The sequence below is a fragment of the Neopelma chrysocephalum genome, unplaced genomic scaffold (genome assembly GCF_003984885.1).
Source record: "Neopelma chrysocephalum unplaced genomic scaffold, ASM398488v2 Primary Assembly neopelma1_24, whole genome shotgun sequence".
In the NCBI taxonomy this organism is placed as follows: domain Eukaryota; kingdom Metazoa; phylum Chordata; class Aves; order Passeriformes; family Pipridae; genus Neopelma; species Neopelma chrysocephalum.
The window spans coordinates 45151686-45177087 of NW_020897693.1; the positions used below are offsets into that span (position 1 = coordinate 45151686).

At 43.2% G+C, this 25402-nt stretch overlaps 1 protein-coding gene across 1 annotated transcript; it reads left to right on the top strand.

Annotated features, from left to right (window-relative positions):
- Positions 1 to 4101: 4101 nt before the first annotated feature.
- HHIPL1 (HHIP like 1) lies at positions 4102 to 23700 on the top strand. The gene is made up of 9 exons (XM_027698519.1): positions 4102 to 4395; positions 9160 to 9806; positions 12110 to 12253; positions 12528 to 12856; positions 14689 to 14815; positions 15121 to 15266; positions 18058 to 18139; positions 19947 to 20029; positions 22709 to 23700. The coding sequence occupies exons 1-9, from the start codon at positions 4102 to 4104 to the stop codon at positions 23224 to 23226; spliced, it is 2370 nt and encodes a 789-aa protein (XP_027554320.1). The 3' UTR covers positions 23227 to 23700.
- The last annotated feature ends 1702 nt before the right edge of the window (positions 23701 to 25402 follow it).

Genomic DNA, 25402 nt, shown 5'->3' on the forward strand with positions numbered 1-25402 from the left:
GAACCCATTCAAGGGTTGTTACTTATTGTTCTATTGCTGTTACTGCTGGGAAAATGGTAGTAATTTTTAAAAATCATTTCTTCATGATCTGCTTTTGTGTGAGCTGATAAGAAAATATGTTCTTTCTGCACATGCAACACATAAGGAGTGTTTACTGTCCATATGGTCTCTTTAGGGCTCTGACATTAGAATTTCTGTGGTAGCGAGTTGTGAAGCAAAAAAGCAATTATCTGAGTGCGTAAAACTGACGTTTACATCCTGCTTGTGTATAAAATGAGCATAAGAAGGACAGGAAAAGCATTAGCAGTGTGTTACCTATGTGGAAATCCTGTATATTATATGCTAGGGTTGAACTCTGCTGATTTATTTCATCTGCAGGGCTGCCCCAGTGTTTTGTACAAACATCTGCTGTGACACATGACACAGAGCCCAGAAATGTGCACCAGAGGGTATTGCCAAAGGTGCTTCATCACAACAGGATTAAAGGATGTGAAAGACTTGTGTGGCTCCATTAGCAGGAGAAATTAGGTCTTTGATGCTGCAGTGGTACATTTCATTCCACATCTGAGTCATCCCAGCATGCCAAGACACAGCGGGATTTCCGCTTATCGAATCCTCTGACAGTATTCCTGATATAGCACATGATACCGCCTGCACTGTGTTGGCTTCTTGGGTTTCTTGCATTAAACCCCTCCTTAATATCAAAATGTGTTGGTAGGCCTGTCACAGCCAGTGTGACTTCAGCTCCTGCGCAGCATGTACTTGCGTTTGCTGCCAAATCATCTTAAATAGAAGATGCCCATTCGGTTTTGACTGTGCTATAAAACTATTCTTTCATCTTTCCAAAGACTTCGTATATTTTTTTTCAACTAAAAATTCTAAAAGCTGTGTGAATGAGCAGTCGGATCCATGCCATCGGATCACTTCAACACTGCCCAGTGTGGGTTCTCTTCTGTTCAGGCATTACCTTGCTCCCATCACGGGTTTGAGTGTACATGCTGTGTACAAGCACACACACATTTTCCTTTGTTTCATTCTCTTAATAATAATGTGCCCTCAGTATCTCCACCAGTAAGGAAGATAAAACACCAAGAAGACAAATGAGGAGCGGAAGGGTTTTATGATCAGGTGTGTGTTGAGAAAGCAAAGCTTAATTTCCTTTACAAAGAGTTATATCCCTGTATTTAATTCCTGACTGTTATGTGTTCATAGCTGTTTTGGGTATGAGTACTGTGTCCTTTGGCAATTAAAACTCAGAGCGCTAAATTCTTCTTGAGGATGGATCCAGACACTGGATCTAATATTGGTCATTTGATCAAATGCAATTTGGTTACATTTTTAACCAATGTGCCAACATTTCCTCTCTCCCATGAACACTAACAAATTTTAACATATGCAGAAAGAGTGAAAAAATCTGGATGTTGCATATTCAAAGAGCTCGGTTTGAGAGATATAAGACAGTGCTTTTGAGCTTCAGGGTATCTACAACTATTAGTTGCTTTGATCATTGCTAGGATTTCGGGTTTCATACCCCAAACTTATCAACATTTTTTAAATGTAGAACTTTTATGGACTTCAGTGGGAGTAGGAGCCATCCAATATCTCAACAAAAAACCCCAAACAAACAAAATTTAAAAAAAAAAAAAAGAAAAAGAAGAAAGAAAACAAACCAAAAAGACATCTTTCCAAAAGATGATATACAGCACAAAATATTCAATTGATTGATTCAGATCACTAGGCTCAAAGACAAGTGTTCAAATTATCCAAATTAAAAACGAGTCATTTTAATATGAAGCCTCCTGAGTGTCAAATTCTCAAACTACCATGTGATCTTGGTGAATACTGCTTAAATCATACTTCATCCCCATTCTGCAATTGCTCCACAGATGCATGTTATTGCCCTCAAGTAGGAACAGGGGCGACTTTAAACTTAGCACATAAGGTCAAGGGCAACAGTTCCCCACCAGCATTTAGTCTCTAGAGATACCTCTCCAGAGAACTCATAAAAAAATAACAAAATGGTGATTAAAAATATCAATAAACTAGATCTTGAAAGATTGCTACAGGGTGGGTAAGCATTGACTGTCCTCATTTTATGAATGGGAGAATCCAGGCAGAAAGATAGTGTCTTGGGAATAGTAAGTTAAGTATCTAGGCAGAGCTGGGAAGAAAAGCCAGAGCTGTGTGCTCTACCCACCACACCACAGATCCCTCAAATACAGCCCGTGAGCTCCTACCTATGTCCTAGGAAGCCTCAAAACTCAGCTCACAACAGCTTGTAAAATAATCCATCTTTGACATAACAATTTTGTTATTGAGGCCAAGGCAGCTACGGTCTCTGCTTCAGCAGTGCCTTGCCCATGAACTGCTGTGCAGTCCCCAGCCTGAGGGGTAACCAAAAAATTGCCCTGCCTGAAAGAGCAAAACACTGGTAGCTCTGGCATGTTGCAAATGCACACAGAGGACTTACCAAAGCTATTCTGTGCTGTTTTGCAGCGATGAGCAGATCAAATCTATAGTTCCTGTTGTACAACTCACTGCTAAGTATGCACAGCATTTAATTTTCCTTTCATTTCTGAAATGTTTCATGGATGCCAAACTAATCAAGAACTTCAATAGCAAATGAAGAGGCTAAAAGTTAAATCTCATTATCCAGAATGTGTTTGGTTACTGCAATCCATTCTTTATATATTAAGCATTGTTGCAATGTTAATTAGCAGTGTTTAAAAATCATTATAAACACTGAAACAGCAGCCAGTGTTAACAACGGGAATGAAAGATTAGCTGGGATGAAGAGGGAGATGCGTTTACATCAGGAGTTTTTTATGCAATATGGGGTTGCATAACTGCATACTCATTTTTTACACAGCATGCAAACTTTTTGGGGGCAGCAGCTCGATCATGTGCTTTCCAATGCACTTACTGAGCTCATCCATGAAAAAGTGGGTTTGAATGACCAAAAATAAAAGGGCAGAGAATTCTCAGGTGAGATCATCAGGTGTTCTGATTGCCTGCACATTTGCAGAATTTTTAGTGACCTCAGCAGCAGTTACATAAGCATACGGAGAGAAAATAAACTCCTATTAAATGCTGTGACACATAAGGTCTCCTGACAGGATGTTCCAAACCACACAGTAATTTTATAGTCCATATGCACTGTACAGTAGTTCTTTGGTCTCAAAGTAGGAGTCAAAAATAGCATATCAGCATGAACTCCACATTCTTTGTCTTTGAGGAGCAGTCTGTGTGTTAATATTAAAGCACATAATACACCGTGGCTAGCTGTGTTTAACAGGGAAAAAAGTGCCATCTACATGGGACTTGATCTTACTAGCTGATAATATCACATATGATATGGGTATATGATATGCAAAAATCCACCACTGCGAGTAAATGTTTTCCCAGGGTGTGCCATGAGGCACTTTAGGGTAAGAAAAGTGTCATCAGCGATTTATTGGGGGGGGCGGGGAGAGAGTTCCTGGACAGCGTGGAGGGAGAACTATTCTGAATGGGGGAATATCTTCATAGAGCAGCGTATGTCACCCGGGCTGTCTAGGGCCACACGGTGTAAGGACTCCACCAGGAGTCTCATCCCAGGACGAGACTGCCAAAGGATGCAGAAGCACTAGTTGTACTGAAGCTAAATTTTGTTATTAAATATGTCAATCAGCCGTATAAACTCCGAGTGCTATTTTCTGTAGTGTTTTGGTCATACAAAAGCCTCGGCGACAGAACCGAGCCCAGCAGCCAACACTTGAGGAGTCAGCCTAGGGAATTTGTTCCCAGTACGATCCACTCGGATGTCGTATGCTCCACTCTGGTGTCTGGTTGTGTGACACGCTGTGCTGACTGTCCAGCCAAATACCTGCCCGGCTGCGCTCTGGGAGGCATCAAACCAAAATCGCCCGTCCAAAGCCATCACCGAAGCGTGTCCGTGCGTTGAGCGGCGCCGCGACCCCCAGAGCCCGGGGCCGCCCGTCTCGGCGCCTCGGGGCGGCCGCTCTCCGCGCCCCTTCTCCCGCGGGCGGAGCGGGGCCGGCCGAGCCTCCGGGCGGGCGGCAGCGTCCACCTCTGTCCCCGGCTGTCCCAGGAGGCAGCGCCATGCGGGGCCCGCGGGGGGCTGCGGGGCGCGGCGGGGCTCGGGCGGCCCTGGCGCTGCTGCTGGCGGCCGCTCTCGCCCCGCGCCCGGCGCGGCCGCACCCGCAGTGCCTGGACTTCAAGCCGCCGTTCCGGCCGCCCCGGGGCCTCGCCTTCTGCCGCCGCTACGCCGAGTTCGGCTGCTGCGACTCGGGCCGCGACAGCGCCCTGCTCCAGCGCTTCTACCGCCTCAGCGCCCGCTTCGACGGGCACAGCTACGCCGCCTGCGCCGGGCACCTGCAGGACCTGCTCTGCCAGGTGAGACCAACTGCAGGATCGGCTCTCCCGGAGCTCCTGCTGCATAGCGGGGCTCCTGCCGCACAGGGGCTACAGCCGCGCTGGAGGATCCAGCCACACAGGGAAGGGTCTTCCAATGCTCAGGGAACATCACCAGCTGCACAGGGGTATTCCACTCCCCGCAGAGAGCTCTGGCATCGGCATGGATGCTTCTGTCCAGTCGCAGGGCTTTGGTCCAGGTATGAGTGCATCCACCCCAGCAGGGCTGCATCAAGCCCAAGTATGGATGCTTTGGAACAGACATGGGTGCATTGATCTCAGGGGGATGCACTGGCCTAGGGACAGGGTCTTTGGACAATCCAGGGGAGTGTGAGCCTTGGCATTAGTTCCCAGGCCTGGACAGGAGTACAGGAACCACCCCACAGGTGCATCAGCCGTGGTATTCATGCGTGGGCCAAGGCATGCGTGCATTGGCCCACACGTGGGTGCATCAGGGTTAATGCAACAGGCTAGGCACATGCTCCCATGCACTGGCAGGAGCACTTGTCCATCATCAGGTGTCCCAGTGGACCTTTTGTTCTTTGGTACATGTCTGAAACAGAAGCAGGGATGTTGCTCTTCTTTAATTTACGAGCAGCAGTGCTCTGAGGTGGGTATGTGGACAGTTACAAATGGACCTGGTGAAGACACCCAAGGGGGACCTGCCTGCACAAATCATGCTCCTTGTTATGCCCAATTAATGGGGTCAGGTGAGTTTCTTTGCTTTGGGTTACAGCATCCTGAGATGCTTTTAGCATGTGCCAGGTGCTAACAATCCTGATGATGGGTGCAGAGAAATGCCTGAGGATGTGGCCTAGAAACCTCTCTAATGGCCATCCTGCATAGGGAGGAATTTCCACTCAGGGTTGATGTTCTGTGGCCAGATATGATAACAGGAGGATCACAGTCTGCACAGAGCAAAGCGTCTGACCCTCTCATCAGTGGTGCCCTCACATGTATGAAAATGCCCCTGAGACAGAACAGTGGCGGCTCTGTGCTGTGCAAGTGTAAATCTTAAATTAATTCAGACAGTGGAGTCTCGTCTGCTCTGCTCAGATGGGATCAAAGTGGCTTTTCAGAAATCCTGCTCTTAGATTTTGCAGGGTACCTCTTGTGTTCCTGAAAGCGTGAAGAGAAAGGCAACCCTTTTCCGCATCAGCTTCTAGAGACTTGACTTCTATTTCATCTCAGATTGTACTGGAAGCAAAAAAACTTTGAACATATTCCTGAAACAAGTGGTGTCCAAAAGTCATTTGCAGATAGGAAACCAGTTAGCAGTGCCTAATAAGCACTCCTGCCTCTGGAAGTGATAACTAAATCTCCTGTGTTCATCAGAAAGCCTGAAGATGTTCAGAAACAGAGATATTTCAATGTGGGAGAAATGATTCACTAAAATGTTCTGACGAGCTCAGTGCACTACCAGCCCAGATGTAGCTACAAAGCATCACCACTGGCTGCACAGGCATGAAATGGAAGTTCAGACGTTGCAAACAATCTAGAACATTATGCTTCCATTCATCCATTGTATATACAATTGGTATCCTAGACCTGAATTAATAAGTGGGTTTCTGTGGCTTATTGAGCACACTTCTGCGGCTTATTGAGCACACTTCTGCTCACAATTCATGATTTCTCTCAAATGTGATTGAATTATTTTGACAAGTGTCTCGGCTTACACTTGTGGTGAGGATTCCTATCTTCCCTTAAATTTGTAGAATAATTGAATAGTTTGTGTTAGAGGGTATCTAGTCCAAGACCCCCTGCCATGAGCAGGGATAGCTTCAACTAGGGTTGCTCAGAACCCCATCCAACCTGTCCTTGAATGTTTCCATGTATGGGGCACCTACCACATCTCTCGTCAACCTCCTCCAGTGTTTCACCACCCTCATTGTAAACAACTTCTTTCTTATATCTAATCTATATCAACCCTCCTTCAGTTTGTCTGGTCATATCACTAAACACCCTTGTAAAAAGTCCCTCCCCAGCTCTCTTGTAGCCTCTTTAGATACTGGAAGGTGCTATAAGGTTTCCCTGGAGCCTTCTCTTCTCTCCCATACTGCAGAAGAGCAGATGCCTCATTCTGCTTCTCAAGGAACATCTTGCTTAAAGGCTTGAGTTTCCAGATGGAAGTGGACAAGGAAGGTCAGGGATAAGGTGAAAGTTAAATGCTTTTCTGAGGAGTCCTGTTGCTTCCTCTAGGCTGACAGCAACAGTAAACAAGCCATTGTTTGATGTGGGTGTTCCTTCAGATTCTGACTGTTGTAATTCCTCAGATAAGTAGCTGCCACTGAATTCCTGGAACAGATAGGAAGGATTTGGCTAGCTTGTCTTAATGTGACTTATTTTGTTTTCTGATGAGTCATTTTCATAGTCCAAACCCTTTTCAGTGCTACTGAAGTTACTGATCATCTGTCCATTAGTTTCCTTGGTCTTTGGACCACATCATAGTTTAAAATGAATGAACAGACCGTGTCATTTGGAAATGAGAATTTAGAACTATTAGTGATGCTGAGCTGTGACTAGGGGTAGAGTTTCTTGGTATTTTGAGCTAAGTGAACGTGACAGGATAATGTGAAGGGTGAAGGACCACAACATTTGCTTTAGAAGCGGAGAAATCCAGCATCAGACATGAGGCTTCATCTCTCATGGAATAAAAGTTGGAAAATATTTCACATGTGTCTGGAAAATACCCTAGGCACATGCTTGGGTACTGTCTGGCTCGTGATAGATCTCTGAATATCACTGTCAGTGTAATGCTGCTGTAATTAGCCATATGCCACCAGGAATATGGTAAGGATGGAAGAAGTTGCCCACAATTGCTATTCAAACACACCTGAGGCTGGTGTGAACAGTCTGCAAGGCAAAACAACAGGGAAGCCATACTTCTGGACTACTTTTAATTCTGAATCTAAAGCCAGGGCATTGCTTTATAATGCATTAAGATCACTGCTTGCTGTGAAAGATGCATTCAGAGAACTGAGGTACACCAGGGTACTCAACAGAGGGGCCTCCTTTCTCTGAATGAGAAACCTCCATAGGCAACAACATATTGAGCTCTCACTCAGCCCTCCCATCAAATTCCCTTTCTATCTCATTTCAATTTGCTTTCTAAGGCCAAATTTTCAGTCATTACAACTGAATCAACTAATGCTCCCTCTCTTTCTGTCCCTCTCCCTGGCACACCTCGTGTAACTGAGCCGAGTGCATTACCCAGTCTGCCTGTGTAATTTCAGTGATTTGTGTCACACGCAATCTTCTTTTTACCGCATTCATTGCTGCTCATTTGAGGGCATAATAACCTTCATTTTGCAATGAATGGCTTGACATTCCAGGAGGAAAGCTTATTGTGCACTAATGATCTGTTACATGGGCCCTCAGTTTATTATGGTATGTAATGGAAAATAAAATAAAAATTAAATATTGTGTGTACTTATCAGCTAATTTAAACAGTTCAGTATCTCAAATGTTGTATCTTTTCAGCTATTGAGTAGTGCTGTAATCTGCATTAAGAGATAGCTCCCTATAGATTTAGAAACAGCTCCCTCTATTTTTTTCTTTTTACTGAGCTGGTTTTGCTTAGTCAAAAAAGAAGAAATGCAAGCTAGGAATAAAGAATACAAAATGTATTCAAGTAGTATAGTTTCTCTTCTGATCTGTCTTCCCTCAGTTGTTTATCTACCCTGTGAAAATAACTGAGCCTCTACAGATTCATGCTGCATTATTGGAAGAGCACTTTTGAGGTGCTTGTTGGGAAGATGCATTACAACTGGAAAATATTGTGTGTTTGTTACAAGGAAAAGCCCTTCCAAAGCAGAACTAAGTCACTTTGGTCAGTTTGTAATTTACAGACAGTTTACTGGATTGCAGTTTTTCATAAGGAGAATACACCTGTAGGAGTTCTCATTGTGGAGAATGCAATGAACTGTCTGAACTTGATCCAGTCCTCAGGTAGATTTCCAAGGCTGCACCTTCCATAAACAAAGGCTGAGCTGCAGGTGCGACCAGTGGACATTGCCTGGATTGTGGCCTTTGGTGCTCACGGAAATCCCTCGCAGAACTTGGTGAGCCGTGTCATGATTATGAGAAATCATGAGATTTCACCACTCCTGGTTGGGGATATAAACTGTCTATAGGCAAAGATCCACTAGCAAAGGCAGCCGGACCCGAGCAAGGATGGTGTATGTAGGGAGAGCATCCTTCTTCCCTCTTCTTCCACTTTCTCATTCCACTCCTTCCAAGCTGTAAATCATATCCATGTCTGAGGTGCATGTCTGGATTATCAGATGATGAGGTATGAATGTTGCAGGCTTTGGCCCTGATGGCCTTTCTCATTCTATTATCAGTCTGGAGATACAGGACCTGAATCTTTGCAGCTAACTCTTTGGTTTCACTTCTGTGCTCTGATGAATCTTCTTGTTATTTCATAGATAAAGTCACAGCATCCAAGAAAGAAAAGTCTCTTTTTTCCCAGTACATCCCTAGGGTGATGTAGCAACATAGGCACCATTGCTGTGATTGGAACAAAGAAGCATGAGGAAGCCAGCTTTCACCAGGAATATTGAAGATCATTTCCACAAATGCTGAGATAAACCCCCTTTTTAAGATCTTTTCCTCTGTTAACATGTCTTCAGAATAAACCACAATGTATCTTGTAATTAAGATGAAATATCTCCAATTAACATCACTGCTCAGCTGTTTCAAATCTGGTCCAAGAAATGACTTGAGGTTTTTTCTCTCTCCTTCTAGGAATGCTCTCCATATGCAGCTCACTTATATGATGCCGAAGATCCCTCCACCCCCGTGCGGACGATACCAGGACTTTGCCAGGACTATTGCACACAAGTGTGGCAGAACTGCCGCTCCATCTTTCGCCTCCTCTCTGCAGACCGAGAGTTAATTGCACTGGAAAACAACATGGCAAAACTCTGCCGTTATCTGACCTTGGAGGACACCGACTACTGCTTCCCACACCTGCTGGCCAACCAGAACCTTAACCAAAACCTGGGGTTAGTCACCGCCGACGCGGAGGGCTGTCTCCAGCTCTGCCTCGCGGAGGTCGCCAACGGGCTGCGCAATCCCGTTGCGATGGTGCACGCCAACGATGGCACCCACAGGTTCTTCATCGCAGAGCAGGTTGGCCTGGTGTGGACCTACCTCCCCGATGGATCCAGGCTCGAAAAGCCATTTCTGAACGTCAGCGAAGCCGTACTTACCTCCCCGTGGGAAGGAGATGAGAGAGGGTTTCTAGGTATTGTCTTCCACCCTAAATTCAAATTTAATGGTAAAGTTTATGTTTACTATTCAGTTGAAGTTGGTTACGAAGAGAGAATCCGGATCAGTGAGTTCAGAATTTCTCCTACTGACATGAATGCCTTGGACCATAGTTCTGAAAGGTATTGTATACACATTTCTCTGCCAAATGTATTTAAGATTTCAGAGGACAACTTGTGCATTTTTAAAGGCTATTAATGAATGAGACTTATTAACTTAATATTGTTCTTGCAATCCAGTGTGTCAGCACGTTAGTCCAAGTCCATGTCTAGCATGTTGAAGTACAGAATGTGTGTGTCCTCCATGGATGAACTGCAAGTGTTCAGGGATAAAACATTTACAATTCTCAGTTCTAGTATGTCAGAGGATTTAACTGAACATGGATGAAACATTATTTACAGTTAGTATTTTGGTTTTTTGGTTGGGTGTGGAGTTTTTTCTGGTTTGGTTTTTTTTGGTTGGTTGGTTGGTTTTCTTATTGTTTTGATTACACTTTAAAATAGACATTTGCAAATTCATTCTGAAGCCAAAGGTTTCCAAAATCAGTATGAGCAAACTGAGTGATACCAGACCAAAGATGGATTTGGTCCCACATTTCTTTATCTGAACAACACCTCAACCCTGTGATATTAGAAATTTAGTATCAAATTAAATAAAATGCAAGCCACTATGTTATTACCAAGTGCATTTTGATTGGAAATGTCATTTGTTTGAGTCTGGTCCTGCAGTTGATCCACATTAATATGCACAGATAATGAGAGGCTTGTTTGTGGAGTCAGTCTGTAGATTTATAACCGCGTCAGAGATCCGCTGTTTTAAGAGATCCTTGAATGTTATGAATGCTAAGATTTTTGCTTGATATGTGATCTGAGTTAGGGGCTTTCCAAATACTCAGCTGTGGATGATTCTAGCTCAAAAATGCACATAGCCTAATGATAGAAAGGGGATACTGGTTTATAAAGCAATTAGAGCAATTCAGTGTAAGCAGCACTGTAGATGACAGGTAAGGGGAATTAAATGTGGTCCTCAGGAAAGCAAGTCAGGACCTTAAACCTGCAGATGTCAGGGCCCATGAGCTGTCTTGTTTAAAAATCCTCAGGGTCTATGTTTGTAACATTTTCTTTGCTTATTTAGCTTATGGTTAGTATGGCAAAAGCTTAAGGAAACAGAATTGTGGTCCTGTTGTGCTTGTGTAGGCACAGGTCCCACTGACTTCATCCTGTGATGCTGCCCAAGAGGGAGCTCAGGCTGACATGTGGTGTGCGTTGTCTCGGCACAAAGGCGTGTGTCTGTTTATCCTCAGATACTTGCTCAGTGTATTTTGGGTTTTTTCCATCTTCTTTGAGAGGCTGAGGAAGATTTACCTCTGTGTCTGTACAGGATCCTCCTTTGCTCCTTCTGCTAGTCGGAGTCTGTGCACTCTTGCACAATTACCTTATCACAGAGGTGGTGACATTTAACAGGAGGTGACAATAACTCCATAGTTGGGTTCCTTCCCACAACTCATAATAACTATCAGTATTTCTGACAGGAAAAAAACCTAGCTAAAAATGAAGCGGTGTAAGTGAATATTATAATTTGCTTTTGTAGGTGTTAAGATGCACTGCGAGCATGAAATCTGGACTTTTTTTAGAAGCTGGAGTGAAATAAACTTCAGTTGTTACACCTGGAAACCTTCACTGCGTAGATTTGTGCCTTTACCATTCTGTAAAATTATACTTTAGGTATTTTACCCTTTCCTTACTATGATAGGTGCATAAAATAAACAAATAAAAGAGAGAGTTTGGATTTAATATTAAGGTAAATTTTGTTGGTACTCCTTTGAATAACCTTTGTCAAAATGTCGGTTTTTTGGTGGGGCTGCTTTTAACTGCTCTTTAAACTCATAAGGTCCTGAGTGTGTAATTCTCATTTAAGGATTCTTCTCTCCGTAAGAATTCAACTATTCCTTAATGTTTGAAAAGTTTTATGTTTGCCTTGAAAGAGCCTGTCAGGATTGTGCCAAATGCTGTACAGATGCACAGATGGACTAGAGTCCTTTCTCTTGCAGTTTACAATTGCATATAAACTCAGGTGCCTTTTCTTTAAGAAATATAAAGAAAAATAGAAAAGAACTTTAACAAGGAGGAAGAAAGAATCAGAGGAAAAGTATAAGTAATTAAAAATATATCTTGTCGTGTGATTTCACAGATTTTCCATATTACACAATTTGGCGTTTCTGTAATCTGGAAAATATGTTGGAACTATTTAAGGTTAGAAAATCAGTTATGGCCAAGCAAAATTCAGTAACGTGGACATGGAGGAATTTGCATCAAAACCGACCTGTAACCTTGGCATCTGTTAAGGGCAACATTGGCATGACATTGCTTTGCCCTTTGCTTAGGCAATTGGGGTAGATAATTGCCTTCTCCCTGTTTTCATTTAGGATAATCCTGGAAATAGAAGAACCTGCTTCCAACCATAACGGAGGAGAGCTGCTCTTTGGAGATGATGAATATCTCTATATATTTACTGGAGATGGAGGCATGGCTGGGGATCCTTTTGGGACCTTTGGAAATGCCCAGAACAAGTAAGTGTGGATCCTGTCGCAGCTCCAGGCTACCAGCACGTGTCCACGGAGCAGTGGGGCGTGGGAAGTCAATGCCAGCCACCTGAAGGCTGTTTGGAGGCAAAAGAAATTATCTTGAAACGGTTGCTTTTTCAGAGATATTCAGAGACTTGTCTTTTTCAAGACAGAAAGAATGAAACCCTAGACCTTCCAAAACCCCCATCTCTGATGTTTAAGCAAGGTCTAGTTTTATTTCTTTATCTTTTCCTCTTTTTCTTTTCTTCTCCCAATACAGATCAGCCCTGCTGGGCAAAGTGCTGCGGATCGATGTGAACAACAACGACCGTGGGCCCCTGTACCGGATCCCTCCCGACAACCCTTTTGTCAACGACCCTACGGCTCGCCCTGAAGTCTATGCCTACGGAGTGAGGAATATGTGGCGCTGCTCTTTTGATCGGGGTGACCCTCACACCAAGGAGGGGAAAGGGCGGCTCTTCTGTGGAGATGTGGGGCAGAATAAGTACGAAGAAATTGACATCGTCGAGAAAGGGAAAAATTATGGCTGGAGAGCGAGGGAAGGGTTCAGCTGTTATGACAAAAAACTTTGTGCCAACTCTTCAATGGGTAAATAGATGTGCTCTCTAAACTACCTGCGTCTTCCACTGCACAGTTTTCTGCGCCATCATTTTTAATTCCTGCCCTCGAAGCCTGGCTGCTTGGTGGTAAACATACCTCTTTGAGATGTAAATCTTTACTGTCTTAGTCTAGAAGGGAACTGACTTGGACACAAATATTGAAAGTCCAAATGTTGTTGTTTCTGAATTAGGAGGAAACAGGCTAGCTGTTGTTTTTCTAGGTGATCTGTGTTGTTAGTCAAATTACTTGGTAATTCTGTGACAGGGGGACAATTTCATCTTTGCCACATGAAATAAGCTTTCATGCAAGAGCAAGAAAAATTTGGAGAAATTGTATTTTTCTCTATAACTCACAAGTAGTTTCCTTATTTTTTTAAAAAAGAGCAAAAACATATCATGTAAGTTGATCAACCCATATGCACACCGCCTGCTTTGCAGGTAATTGAACGTATGGTGTATCTTTGTTTCTTTTAGCTATGCCAAAAAGAAAAAGCTTATTTTATTTTCATTTTTTTAAACCGTTCAAAACTGGATTCAAGGTATTTGCTGGCTGGCTAAATTCCAGTGCACATGTTAAGTCAGAGTGTATAGTGTTGCAAGGTCTGATGTGGACCACATCTTGTGCTGGAGCCTCTCCCCAGAGATCCAGGGGGGCAGTGGGCTGGAACTGATTTGCATTAGCTGAGATTCTGATTTTTTTCTCTTCTACATGCTATGTCCTATGTGCTGTTATTTAACTTTCTCCCTTTTATTAACTTAGCTATAATTACGGTGGTAGTGATGAAGTATTTTTTTATAAAAATTTTGAGAGCAGGGAGCAGATTATTCACACTCCCTTTCTGAAGCAGTTGTCAGAGAGCTCATTCAGTGCTCTCCTGTGTGACAGCATCACGTGAGCATTCATGGCAGGCACTGTACTGAGGTCTCCAGGGATTCAGAACAATTTTTGATGCCTTTAGAGACCCTTTTGTTAGAACAGTGAAATGTCACAGCCCTTTTAGAATAAGTACAGCTGAAGGGTAGAAAACACCTGCTTTAGATGAAATGCCTCTGGTGCAAGTTCCTCGCTGGCAGAGCGGCTGCGTTTGCTCCTCCTTGAGGCATTTGGTACACAGTCAGGGAGAAAGGCTGTGAGGACGGGAAGGAGTGGGTACCATGAGGTAACTGTGACCCAGGAGTTTTCAAAAGAAAGGGAAGAAGGCACCAAATCAAGACCCTCAAAATCAGGACATCTCCCTCTGTTTTATGTCTGTCTTGTATTTTAACTTATATTTTAAATGAATATGCCAGTACTACATCAAGCCTGTGCCATACCATAAATATTTGATGGCCCTTTCAAGTTAGCTCCCCCATCTCAGAGGAAGAGAAGCTATTTGTGCTGACATCTGACATATCTTTTCATCAGTGCCTGCAGTCTGGAGTTACCCATCTCTTTTTTTCCTTTCACCACCTAAAAAAAGCTGCACTGAGCAAACATCTCCTGCATGGATGCGGTGACTCCAAGATTAACCTGCAAATTCTTAGTGAAACCATCCAGGCTCTGTAGAAATGGGTCAGAAGTGGCACTAAAAGAGATGGGCTGTAGTGAGAGAAGGACTCAAGAGAGCAGTGAGGTCTTGGTGAGTCTTGGTGATGGGCAGACCTACCAAATGTGATTCCAAAAAGGTGAATATCAAACTAAATACAACTCCATCATCACTTCATTTAAATAGAAGGTGCTCCAGTGAACCTGACTGCACACTGCTAGTCTCAGAACAATCTAGATAAACAGCTATTCTGCAGCACATGTCAAACAAGTCACAGATCTTTTCTGCCCTACAGATGATGTGCTCCCAATTTATGCGTATCCACACAAAATGGGGAAATCTGTTACAGGAGGCTATGTCTATCGGGGCTGCGAGTATCCAAACCTGAATGGCCTGTACATATTTGGCGATTTTATGAGTGGGTAAGTAAACACTTTGGACACTCACCAAGTTGTACCCCTAGCCAAAATGCCTCCAAATCTTATGGTCCTTAAACCCTGCCCTCTTTTTTTTTTAATGTGTTTGTGTTGCCACTGAAAGACAAGGGGTTGCATGCAGGGTGTATAATACATTTGGTTTAATATTAACAGTTCTTCATTTTTCAGAGAAGCTGCAGTTCCTATTGCAGCTACTGTGGATAGGAAGCATTAAACATCCTTTCAGGTGTCCCTGTTAATGTTCATAAATCACCTTGATTGGGTTGTGGAAATGTTCTTTTGCCTTGCAGACGCCTGATGTCTTTGAAGGAGGATCATGCTACTGGAGAGTGGCAATACAGCGAAATCTGCATGGGGGCAGGACAAACGTGCATGTTCCCTGGGCTTATCAATAACTATTACCAATACATCATCTCTTTCGCTGAAGATGAAGCAGGTAATCTTTTAACTTTTTGTCACACCGGATGACATGTTTGTGTTTTCTCTTTAGACTAGAACACCAGAGAAGGGATCAGAGAGGGCTCCTGGGAGCAGCGGGTCGTGGGGAGGCAGAGCATGAGTCTGTCAGTCTTTAAAATGGGAAACACCAAACCAAAGTTACAATGCTAATTTTTGAGGTCTGTGTGCCATAGAGTGCCTGCAGGGGGAATTGGAGAGTCAGTTCCCTTGGGACTGATTCTGGGTGCACTGGACTGTGCTGCTGCCTGCATACCTACCCTCTGGAGAGCAGGGAACAGTGGGGGCAAGTAGAATAAAACACAGCTTAGAAAAGAAACCTCATTCTTCACAGTGCTATGCCGTGGGGAATGGAGGCCCTGGCAGCCTGAGAAGCTGATACCCAAGTGAGAGCAAGTCTATGTTCTTGGCTAGTCAAGAAGGCTGTGGGCATTATTAATGGATACAGGGAAGCAGATGTCATGAACAGCAATTTTGTACCTGCTCACCCTGGGCTGGAATATTTGTAACTCTCAAGATGAAGCAGAATGAAAGCTCTGTGTTATGTCTTGAGTGAGGCATTAGCAAAAGGCTGCTTAAGTCCATATTTTATTAGTGTCACCTGGGATTTTTCCCTTGCATAGGACTGAAAGATACAGTCTCAGTGGAGCTTTGCATAGATGTGTTTTCAAAACTGGAGAAATTTTACTTTCTAGAAGGGAGATGCTGTGATTTGAAAAGGAGGAAATAAAGAATCATGGGGTGAAAGTTGTTGGTTGCTCCCATTGTTCATACAAGGCTATTGCAGAGCGTGCAGCCCCTGCAGCCCCTGGATGGGAATGGGGGGAGCATGAGCCCCACAATGTTCAACATCATTGCTAAGTGACACACCACATGTGTGACCCAGCAATGCAGGAGTTGTGTTCTGCCCTCTTTCAGGGGGGTCCTGGCTCACAGTCACATGCACCTGCTTCCAGAATGCCCCAGCTTTTAAACATCTGTTTTTCCTGCAGATTATGTCAAGTTCACCTTAATGTCAAGTGCAATATCAAGCTGTTAGTGGTGGCCCTTGCTCATGCACGTGGGAATCATGTCCCTTGTCCTGCATCTGTCAACAGAGTCTGGACAAAGTGGGGGTGAAACATTGTCACCCTTCTGCCCTGCACTTTTCACATGTACCTTGATTAAGTACAATAGAGCTGAGTGGAGATTTGGGCTGGAGTATCTTTTCAGAGGTAGTTAGTTGCTTTGTGTTTGCTTTATAGTAATGGGAAAAAATCTGTTGATAACAGTGTAGTGAGGTTGGTTTATCTTCAGTGAACAGCCTTATCTTGCACGTTTTGTGTGCTGGGAATCTAATTTTTATTATTTTTTCACAGTTTATTTTAACAAGGTTTTCTTTATGGAAGTATTTGAATTTTGGGGTTGTTGCTCTGATGAATGTTAATCTGGCTGGTGTAGTGGATGTATTTATTTGGTGGAGACATCTATATTTTTGGCTTATTGCACAGCCATTATAAAGCCAAAAGCCCTGTGCCTGGGCAGTGGATTGTCAGGACACCCCAGGCACTGTGCCACGTCTGTGGGGCACATGTGTGTAGCCTGTGTGCTTCATGGCCTCAGCATCCATACTTCTGCCTGATAATTTTCAGGAAAGAGGGGCAGGATATAAAGCACACATCACTGCACTACAAGATGCAGTGCTGGGTGTTTCCCGTCTCTGTTTGGATCAAGGGTGCCTCTGGCCTATCATTAATGAAGCTCACCAGAAAAAGGAAGAAACCAGCCAGGAGTGGCCAGAGATGGCTGGTTTCTACCCTGGGAGCATCAAGAGGAGCTCAGCCCAGGGCAGCACAGGAGAGCAGGTAGGAGGAGGGAGGCTTAGCACCAGCTGCCACCAATTCCCACACCTTCCTTTGCTCACTCTGACCCCTCTGCTCCTTCCCTTCTTCCCTGTAGAGTATCCATAGGGCACCCAAAGAAATCTGCCTTGCTCGCTAAGCAAGTCTCCACGTCTCCACTGTCTCTTTTTCTTTTTTCTCTTTTTTTTTTTTTTTAAATATTGCAAATTTATTTTTTCTCTCTCACCCTTTTTGTTGCACCTCTCAAGCACTTCAGTTGGCAAAAGAGTGCCAGAGGGACTGCTTATCCTAGTCTCCCCTGCACAACAGGAGAAGAAGGATAGAAATGCAGTTAAGAGAAAATAAGTCAAATAAATGGTGATGTACATTGTTTGGCTGAAGGTCGAGCCCTATCCTTGTGACCTGACAGAGGTGTGATGAACCAAATGCCTTTTGTGTGAGATACATCTCATTTTGTGAGTGTCCTAAAGTAAGGAAAAGCAAAACCTTATTCTGCTGCCATTCACCCGAAGGAGTGCTTAATCCAAATGAGCAGAAGACAGTGAACTTTCCTAATTTCCTTTCATTTTGTTTCAACAAAGGTAATTCAGGCTTTGACTGTTTTGCATTAGAGACATCAAAGGACACAGATCAGAATGAGATGACAAGTGAAGTCTGGGCAGGTGAACTTGCAGTGGAAATTTGTCCAAATAATATGATGCTATGTAAAAGGTCCCACTCACTAAGAGTATTTTATGCCAATGAACTGCAGATGAACTCTCACTACAACCCCAAATTTTAACCTGCCTTTTTTCCTCCAATATCCAGATCTCCACGCTGGTTTGCATTTCCCAATGCTCTCTGACCTGTGATACAGAGTTAATGTCTTTGTGCTGTACAGGACAGAAACTCCATGGAAAGTTTTCATGGCTGTGCCTGTTTTCTTCCCAGGGGAATTGTACTTCATGTCTACTGGTGTACCAAGTGCCACGGCTCCCAATGGAGTGGTGTACAAAGTGGTGGACACCTCCAGGTACGAGATGTTCTTCTTGCAAAGCCTGGGTGTGGTGCAGTGAGTCCAGATGTGGATGTAGTGAGTGATGTCTGACTCACTAACTCTTCTCCCATGATGGGCCCTTCTGTGAAGATTGTTCAAGGAACATCTGGAGCAACCCATTGTGGGTCTGCTTTGCTCTGGCAGTCGTGGGGCTCTGCACTGCCTGGTGCCAACTTGTTATGGGGCCTGTTGGTGTCATGTGGGTTGGGAGATTTGTTCCTGAATGCTAAAGCTGTATTTTATAGGTAGCTTGTCTTTCTTGGGCAAAGTTTCTCTAGATTCCTGCCCAAAAGGAGGCAGTTTTTCTCCAGGTCTTTATTCTCAGTTCCTCTCCATCCCTTGTATCCACAAGAGCCTTGTGGCCAGGCAGCTGCAGCTGAAGCTGGACCAGCGTGACCTGCAGTGCTTTCTTGAGCAAATCAGAAATGAATGTCAAAAAGTACATTTTTTTAATGTTTCAAAGAGAAAAATGGATTGGACAAGAAAATAGAACCATTGTTACACCTTCTGGATTCCACGTGTGTGTATCTGAGACTGGGCAAGGTAGGGAATAGCTGTGTTTTATGGGAAGACTTACAGATGTTTTTTCCATCTTCCTGTTTTTTAAGCATTACTATTATTGGCTAAACACCAAGCTGCTTTCAGCCAGAAATGGAGAGTGAGATTTTTGTAGCTTTTATTGTTTTACATGGATTAAATTTACAGCTTTAGCTATCTGAGCATTTTGAACCAAACCACTTGTCTAGTTTTATGTTGAAACCAGTCCCCAAAGTTAAATAACCCCAGAGCTGTCACGTGTTTTCCTCCAACTCTCCTCTGTCAGGAGCATTTTCCATTATCTAACACAGCAGAAGAGTTCCTGTAAACTATGTATTAAGAGTCTGGTATTACGCAACCTTTGCAAAAATAAGGAAAGTAGAAGTCAAAAGCAACTCATAAATTTAAGTTTAAAAAGAAGGTTTGTTCATGTACAGAGTACAGAAAAAACTCACAGGAGAATTCATAAAAGTAGGGAACATCCTTGTGTAGGTAGCTGAGAGAAAAGCTCTCTGCCTTCCACAGAAATGCAGATGCAAACAATCCTAATAACAAAGGAGTTATACTGTCCTAATGCAAACACCATGCATTGTTGAGCCAATTTGAAAACCTCTGAAGAAGTCTGAGGATTAACAAGACAGCTGTCATAGGAAAAAATGGTTAGGAACTGCATGTAACTTCTCAGAGGTGAAATATACCTCTACAGCAAACAAATTTGTGTCAAAATAATGCACCATAGTAAGAGAGAGCCCCTGTAGGGGACACTTAGACTTTGTTTCTGAAACTAATGCATTTTTGGCACTACCTTTGTTTGGGCTTTCTGAATGAATAATAGTGTGTTATTTTCCTTCCGTGAAGACAGTCTGAAAAGTTGTGCACACATGACCTTTATGTCAGATGTTCAATACACGCTGTCTAGTTTTGTATTTTTTATTTTCAGTTTGACTAATCTCTTTCTGTAGTGCTTGAACCTGCCAATGCTTTATTTCCTTAATGGATTCAATAGTGGCAAGTGAAAACACAGCCAGAGGACTCCACTGCCTCTTGAATATTTGGACTTTGATCAGTGGAGATCTGTGATTGTTTAGTTATGCTTTCTACTGTAAGAGATTACTTGCATCATTTAAACAGACATTTATTTTTTTCCAATGAGCATTACATTCATAGAAAAACAATGGGAAGCAACAGCTTGCAATGCCAGAGGAAAGGAATTAATTGTGCACTGTACGTGTCCCTTTTTTTACAGGAGAGCACCACCAGGAAAATGCCGAGTTGAGCCATCGCCAGTGAAAGTAAAAAGCAAGCGCATCCCATTTGTGCCAAAGGAGAGTGAGTGTCACTGTTGCTGCTTATTATTGGTGCATCTTAGCTGGCAGTAGATACAAACTCCACACTTGTACTATCTCCACACATGTGGAGACCATCCAGAACTTCACTCTTCAGAGTACCCTCAAAATTAATTCTTACCAGCTGTTTTGGATCTGAAGAGTTGGTTCAAATAAGGCATAAAGTATTTCCCCTGTCCTGACCATGTGAAATTTCCTTTGTAGTTTCTGGCCCCGTACAATCTCCCTTTTCCATGATACATTGTACTTGTTTCATTACCACCAACTGGGTTTCCCTGTAACTGTATGGAGACCCTGTGCTCAATGGTACTTTTCAGTGACACATGATTTTTTGCAGTGCTTCAGGTTGTGAGGAGTATTTCAAGAGATGAAAGACATGATTGCTGAAGGGTTGGGAAGTAGCTCATTGAGTAAGATGAAGGCTGAGTCATTGTTAGTTGAAAGTGAGAGAATATGGGATGATAAAATGCTCCCAGGAGAATAAGTGATCAGTCACTGAGGTGAACTTTTGGCTTACCTAAACCCTCCAGGGCTTCTTGATTGCTTCATACTGCATGAAGTATTGAAAGTAAAGAGCAGTCAGTGATGTAGCTGAATTTGCAGCAAGCCAAGTACTATTTATGTTAGATGCAACACCCTAAATACAATATTAGAATCTCAGGATTAGATTAGGCAGTATCACTGTTCTTTTCCCCTGTGCATTTAGTTTACACACTTAAGTACCTAGGCAGTACTTTCACAACTTCCCTTCAAAGTCAACATATTCTATGGACTCACTTTGGCACAAAGTTAATATTACTGTAGGGACTCTAAAGTCAGGATACTCTAAAGTCAGGATACTTTTATTTAATTTTTAATTACATTAATCATATTACACTGTATTTGAGTCACTGACAGTTCCTGCAGCTCTGGCTTCAGGGAAAAATGAGGGCACTCAGCACCTTGCAAGATTGAGTCTTTAAGGTGGAACAAGATCTAAGGCTAATTATTGACTGTTGACACGCCTGAGCATTCAGCACATCTTCAGATATATTCGCCTTTGCAAGCTGGGCAGCAGTTTCCAAACATTAATAACTTGTTTCATGTTCAACCAGTTCTATCTCTGTTTCTGCTTATACATTATTCCCTATGCAAGTCCAAAGCTCAGATTTTTAAACTATATATATAAGTAGATATTTTGGGTTTGTTTACAAGTTAGTTTTCATCATAAATTAAAACATAGAAATGGTGGGAGAGATTCTACGAAGTGTCTCATGAACTAAATTCACTTTTTGGTGAAAACCAAACACGAACATTTTGATTCTGAAGCACGCAAACAAGGACGTGTAGGTGTAAATATTTACTGTTTTGGTTAGTATTTAGTGTGAATGTAACAGAATCACTAAGGCATGTGGTTTGCATTAGCTGGATGAGTGCATTTGTTGGAAGTGTATTTTATAAATAGTTTAACAAAGAGTAATATACAATAACAACTTGATTCAGTGAGGTGAAAAGCAGTCCCAGGTGACCACTAGCTTTCATACAGCCCTACAGATCATTATATGAGTTCCAGGATTTTTAAGTGCCCTGCTAGATCAGGCTCTGGCAACTGAGCTGTGCACAGGTAAGGCTTTCAAATCCATTTCTTGCCTTCAGAACCTCAGCTACCAAAGAAGGGAAGTATTTTCATGTCACAAGCACAATTCCTCTTCAAAGAGCACTATCTGGAAAAAAAATGGACCACTGCAAGGGTTTCTCTTCTGGGGACAATAGATATTAAGTACAAATAAGACAGTCATATTTTTCCTCCTCTTTGTACTACAAAGCAAATGATGAATGAGAATGGATAAATCTGGGATATAATTCAAATAGTCATGATGTCTTTGCAAATGTCTGTGACACTGTCCCAGCTCAGTTGATTGTTATTCTGAGAAATTCTGAATTGATTCCTTCTGGCAAACCAAAACTTATTTTTAAGCTAAAAATAAAGCACATGTGAATAAGCAAGTCCAGTAATGCCTGGAAACTGTGACAGCAAAGAATTTTCAGCTCTTCAGAGTTCAAGGCTCTTTTTTTTTTTTCATAAGGAAGAACAAACCCAACCTCAAATCCTGTTTTATGTGTTGTCCTGGCAACTCTGTTCCTCTTGCACATTCCAGTTGCCAGAGAGAATTGATTTTGAATGTTCCTGATTTCAGCTCCTCTGAATAAAGCATCTGACCCAGTGGGGAGGCCACGCTCTCCTCTGGTAATGATCCAATCCTTAGAAATGAAGAGAAGAGCAGAAATAGTGCCTGTCTTTAGAATGCTTTCTGCAGGAGAGAAGGCTATGGTGGGGAAGTCCTCTGCTGACTGTGAAACTCCAGCGCCCACCCTTTAAGGGCCAGGCTGAGATTTTGCTTATTTGCCAATAAACTGCTTGGAGTTTCCTTTTTGGGAGAGGGCTCACGTGTTGGCATTCTGCCCTGCCGTCCTCTCTTGCTAACTGAAAGCAGCCGACATTCTTTTTGCTGAGGAAATACTGGCTCACTGGGAGCATTGTCACTTCTCAATGGGATCAAGTAGGCAAATTGCAAGAAATTAGCTAAATAAGTAAAAAATCAGCAGTGCTTTCATATAGTTGTCTTCAAGTATTGTCCACAGAGTGACAGACTCATGGTTTCCCGTTTTTTTTCCCCAACAGAGTTTATTATGCAAGCACCGACACCCCAACCCCGGCTGAAGACCACGACCGAGGCCCCATGGGGAGGTAGGCCAGACCCCAAAACCCCCACCACAGCAGCGCCCAGTGGCAGGACCCCCAAGCCCCGGAAGGGAGCAGAGAAGAGGGGGCAGCGCAAGAAGAAGAAGCCACGGAACGGCGCCGTGCGGCTGATGCAGCAGGGGCGCCGCGGCCGCGGCCGAGGCCGGGTGGAGATTTACATCGACGGCGAGTGGGGCACCGTGTGCGACGACGGCTGGAGCTCGGCCGCCGCCGCCGTGGTGTGCCGCCAGCTGGGCTTTCCCTACGTGGTGCGGGCCACCAAGAAGGCAGAATTCGGGGAAGGGACCTCCCTCCGCATTCTCCTGGATGATGTCCAGTGCTCCGGGCAGGAGAGGACGCTGCTGGAGTGCTCCCACGCCGACGTCGGCAAGCACAACTGCTCGCACGAGGAGGATGCTGGCGTGGTGTGCAGCCGGGAGGAGGTGGCAGACTGGTGACAGGGGAATTGGGGAAGGCAGCAGAGGGACTTGGAGCACATCCCTTTCCTGCCCAATCCTCTAAACCAGCTGCAGTTTTGCGGAGGGTGTGCCCTGTCTTGAGGGTGTTGTGCCTGTTCAAAGTAACCTCATGATTTTCTTCATGTTTGTCCCCATGCATGTGCCTTGGAGGGAAAGAAAAAGTAAAACGAGTATGTTGTTGAGTATGTTGTGGGCAGGAACTACATTTCTATGGGTTTTTTAATAAGAAAACCTCAAACATCAGCCTTTATAGATTAGAAAAGAGATGCATCCTGTTGCCCTTTCCCTTTCAAAATACAGCATTCCTCAGCTGTGCTTCACAGTGTTTTGCCAAAAAATAAATTCCCAAATGACTGTGTTTTGCTCTAATGGAATCATTTGTGTTGCTTGCCTTGCTTTGCCACCTGCAGCTTTGAGCAGCAGTTTTTAATATGTGTAAATCTCTGCCTTTCTTTGCAAAATACAAAAGTATATATTTTTTTAACTTTCCACTCACTAGTTTAAAGAAAAATTATTTTTCTCTAATCCTTTTTATTGATATAAACCTAGTGGTCATCAAGGATAACTGTGTCTAAGCAAAATCAGATAATAAAAGAAAAACCCATTACATACAGCCTGGAAAAATATTTCTGCAGTTTACACTAGCCCCAGTGGAAAGGAAATCTGACCCCTTTTACACGGATAGGATTGAAAATCTGTCCCTTTTTACATTAACAGGATCATTATCCTGTTTAACCCTGAAGATACTTCGTATGTGTTTCTCCACTCTCCCAAATTATATGAAGCCACATGTTTTTGCATTCAGATTTCATGGGTATGAGTTACTACACAAGAGGTAATATACTGAGGTAATAATCCTGTAATATTTAACTCTTTTTAGGGGATATTAAAAAAAAACACACAAAAACCTTATTTTGTCTAAAATATATTTTTTCACCTGAGTAGTTATTGGAGACACGTGTTCTCCTCTTGTGGTCTCTCTGCATATGAAAGTATTTTGCCTGGTTATTTTTTCCCCAGTGTAATCAGGATACGGTTTGTTTTGCTGGTCACTCAAGAACATAAAAAAGACAAGAAAAACCCCAAAAACAAAACGCCAAATGTGAAATGACTAGTGTGTCCAGAAAAATTCACAAATAAAACCTTGTATCTAAAGCTCTTACTGTGGGTATTTATTTTAATTCCCCAGTTTCAAGTTGACAGTGTTCTCTTAAACCTAAGACATTGATATATAGGGTAAATTAATTTTTTTTAAATATTTTTCCTGAACTTTCTGATAAACTCATTAAATTCTTTTTGATATTAAATAATAACTTTAATATACAAAACCAGACGATAAAAAAAATTTTCCCCCTACTTCTTATGAAGAATAAAGGGGGAACAGATGTAGAAAGTGCCTTTAGAAAAGTACTACTCTCATTTTGTTGGAAAACCTACAAATGCATCAGGCACCAGACTGTCATTAGGCTTTTCCTATTGCAGTGAAGTTGCAAACTCATTTATTTAAATAAGTGCAGAATTCACTTCAGTCACATCGAAACCTTCAGGGAACAAGAGAGTCCATTGCAAATTTTTCTGTTTAAAGACTTGGCGCCTGTTGAGCTGATGGGACTAGAGGGCTGGAAGAAAACAGAAGGTGGAGATATACAGTCTTTCTTTTTCCAAATTCCTCTCCTGCTTCTTTTGGTTCCTAAGCCAAATTTCAGCTAGCTCCAGCTGGGAGATTTTAAGAAGAATCTTGGTCATAGCTACGCTCAAAAACTTCTGGGTAGAAAAACGACCTGCACAAGAAAAGTTACCCTAAAAGAATTGAGGTGATTCCAGGATCTCTGCCGTAGGCCAAATAAACAGAAATTTCACCACCGTTTTCTAGGTACTTAAATACTTCCTTTCTCCTTTTAACTGTTGGTTACCCTACACCTGCTGTAGCCCCTTTGAACCTCCTGAGCACAAGCAGAAGTCACCCACACCTTGCATATTGCCGGTGGTGATTGCCACCACCCCTGCCTGGCAGGCAGGCGGTAGCACAATCTCTGCTGGCAGCCAAAGGCAGACGGAATCCAGCCCACAAGGAGCCGCCGCCGCTAAGAGCGGCTCTGCTGACGGCAAACACAGAGCCCGACACCCCCAAGTGTTTGCTGATGAGGTGTTTGCC

Coding starts and splice junctions, on each gene's coding strand:
- HHIPL1 (XM_027698519.1), top strand. CDS start 4,102: ATGCGGGGCCCGCGGGGGGCTGCGGGGCGCGGCGGGGCTCGGGCGGCC. Junction 12,857..14,688: donor TTGTGCCAACTCTTCAATGG/GTAAATAGATGT, acceptor TCTGCCCTACAG/ATGATGTGCTCCCAATTTAT. Junction 18,140..19,946: donor AAAGTGGTGGACACCTCCAG/GTACGAGATGTT, acceptor CTTTTTTTACAG/GAGAGCACCACCAGGAAAAT.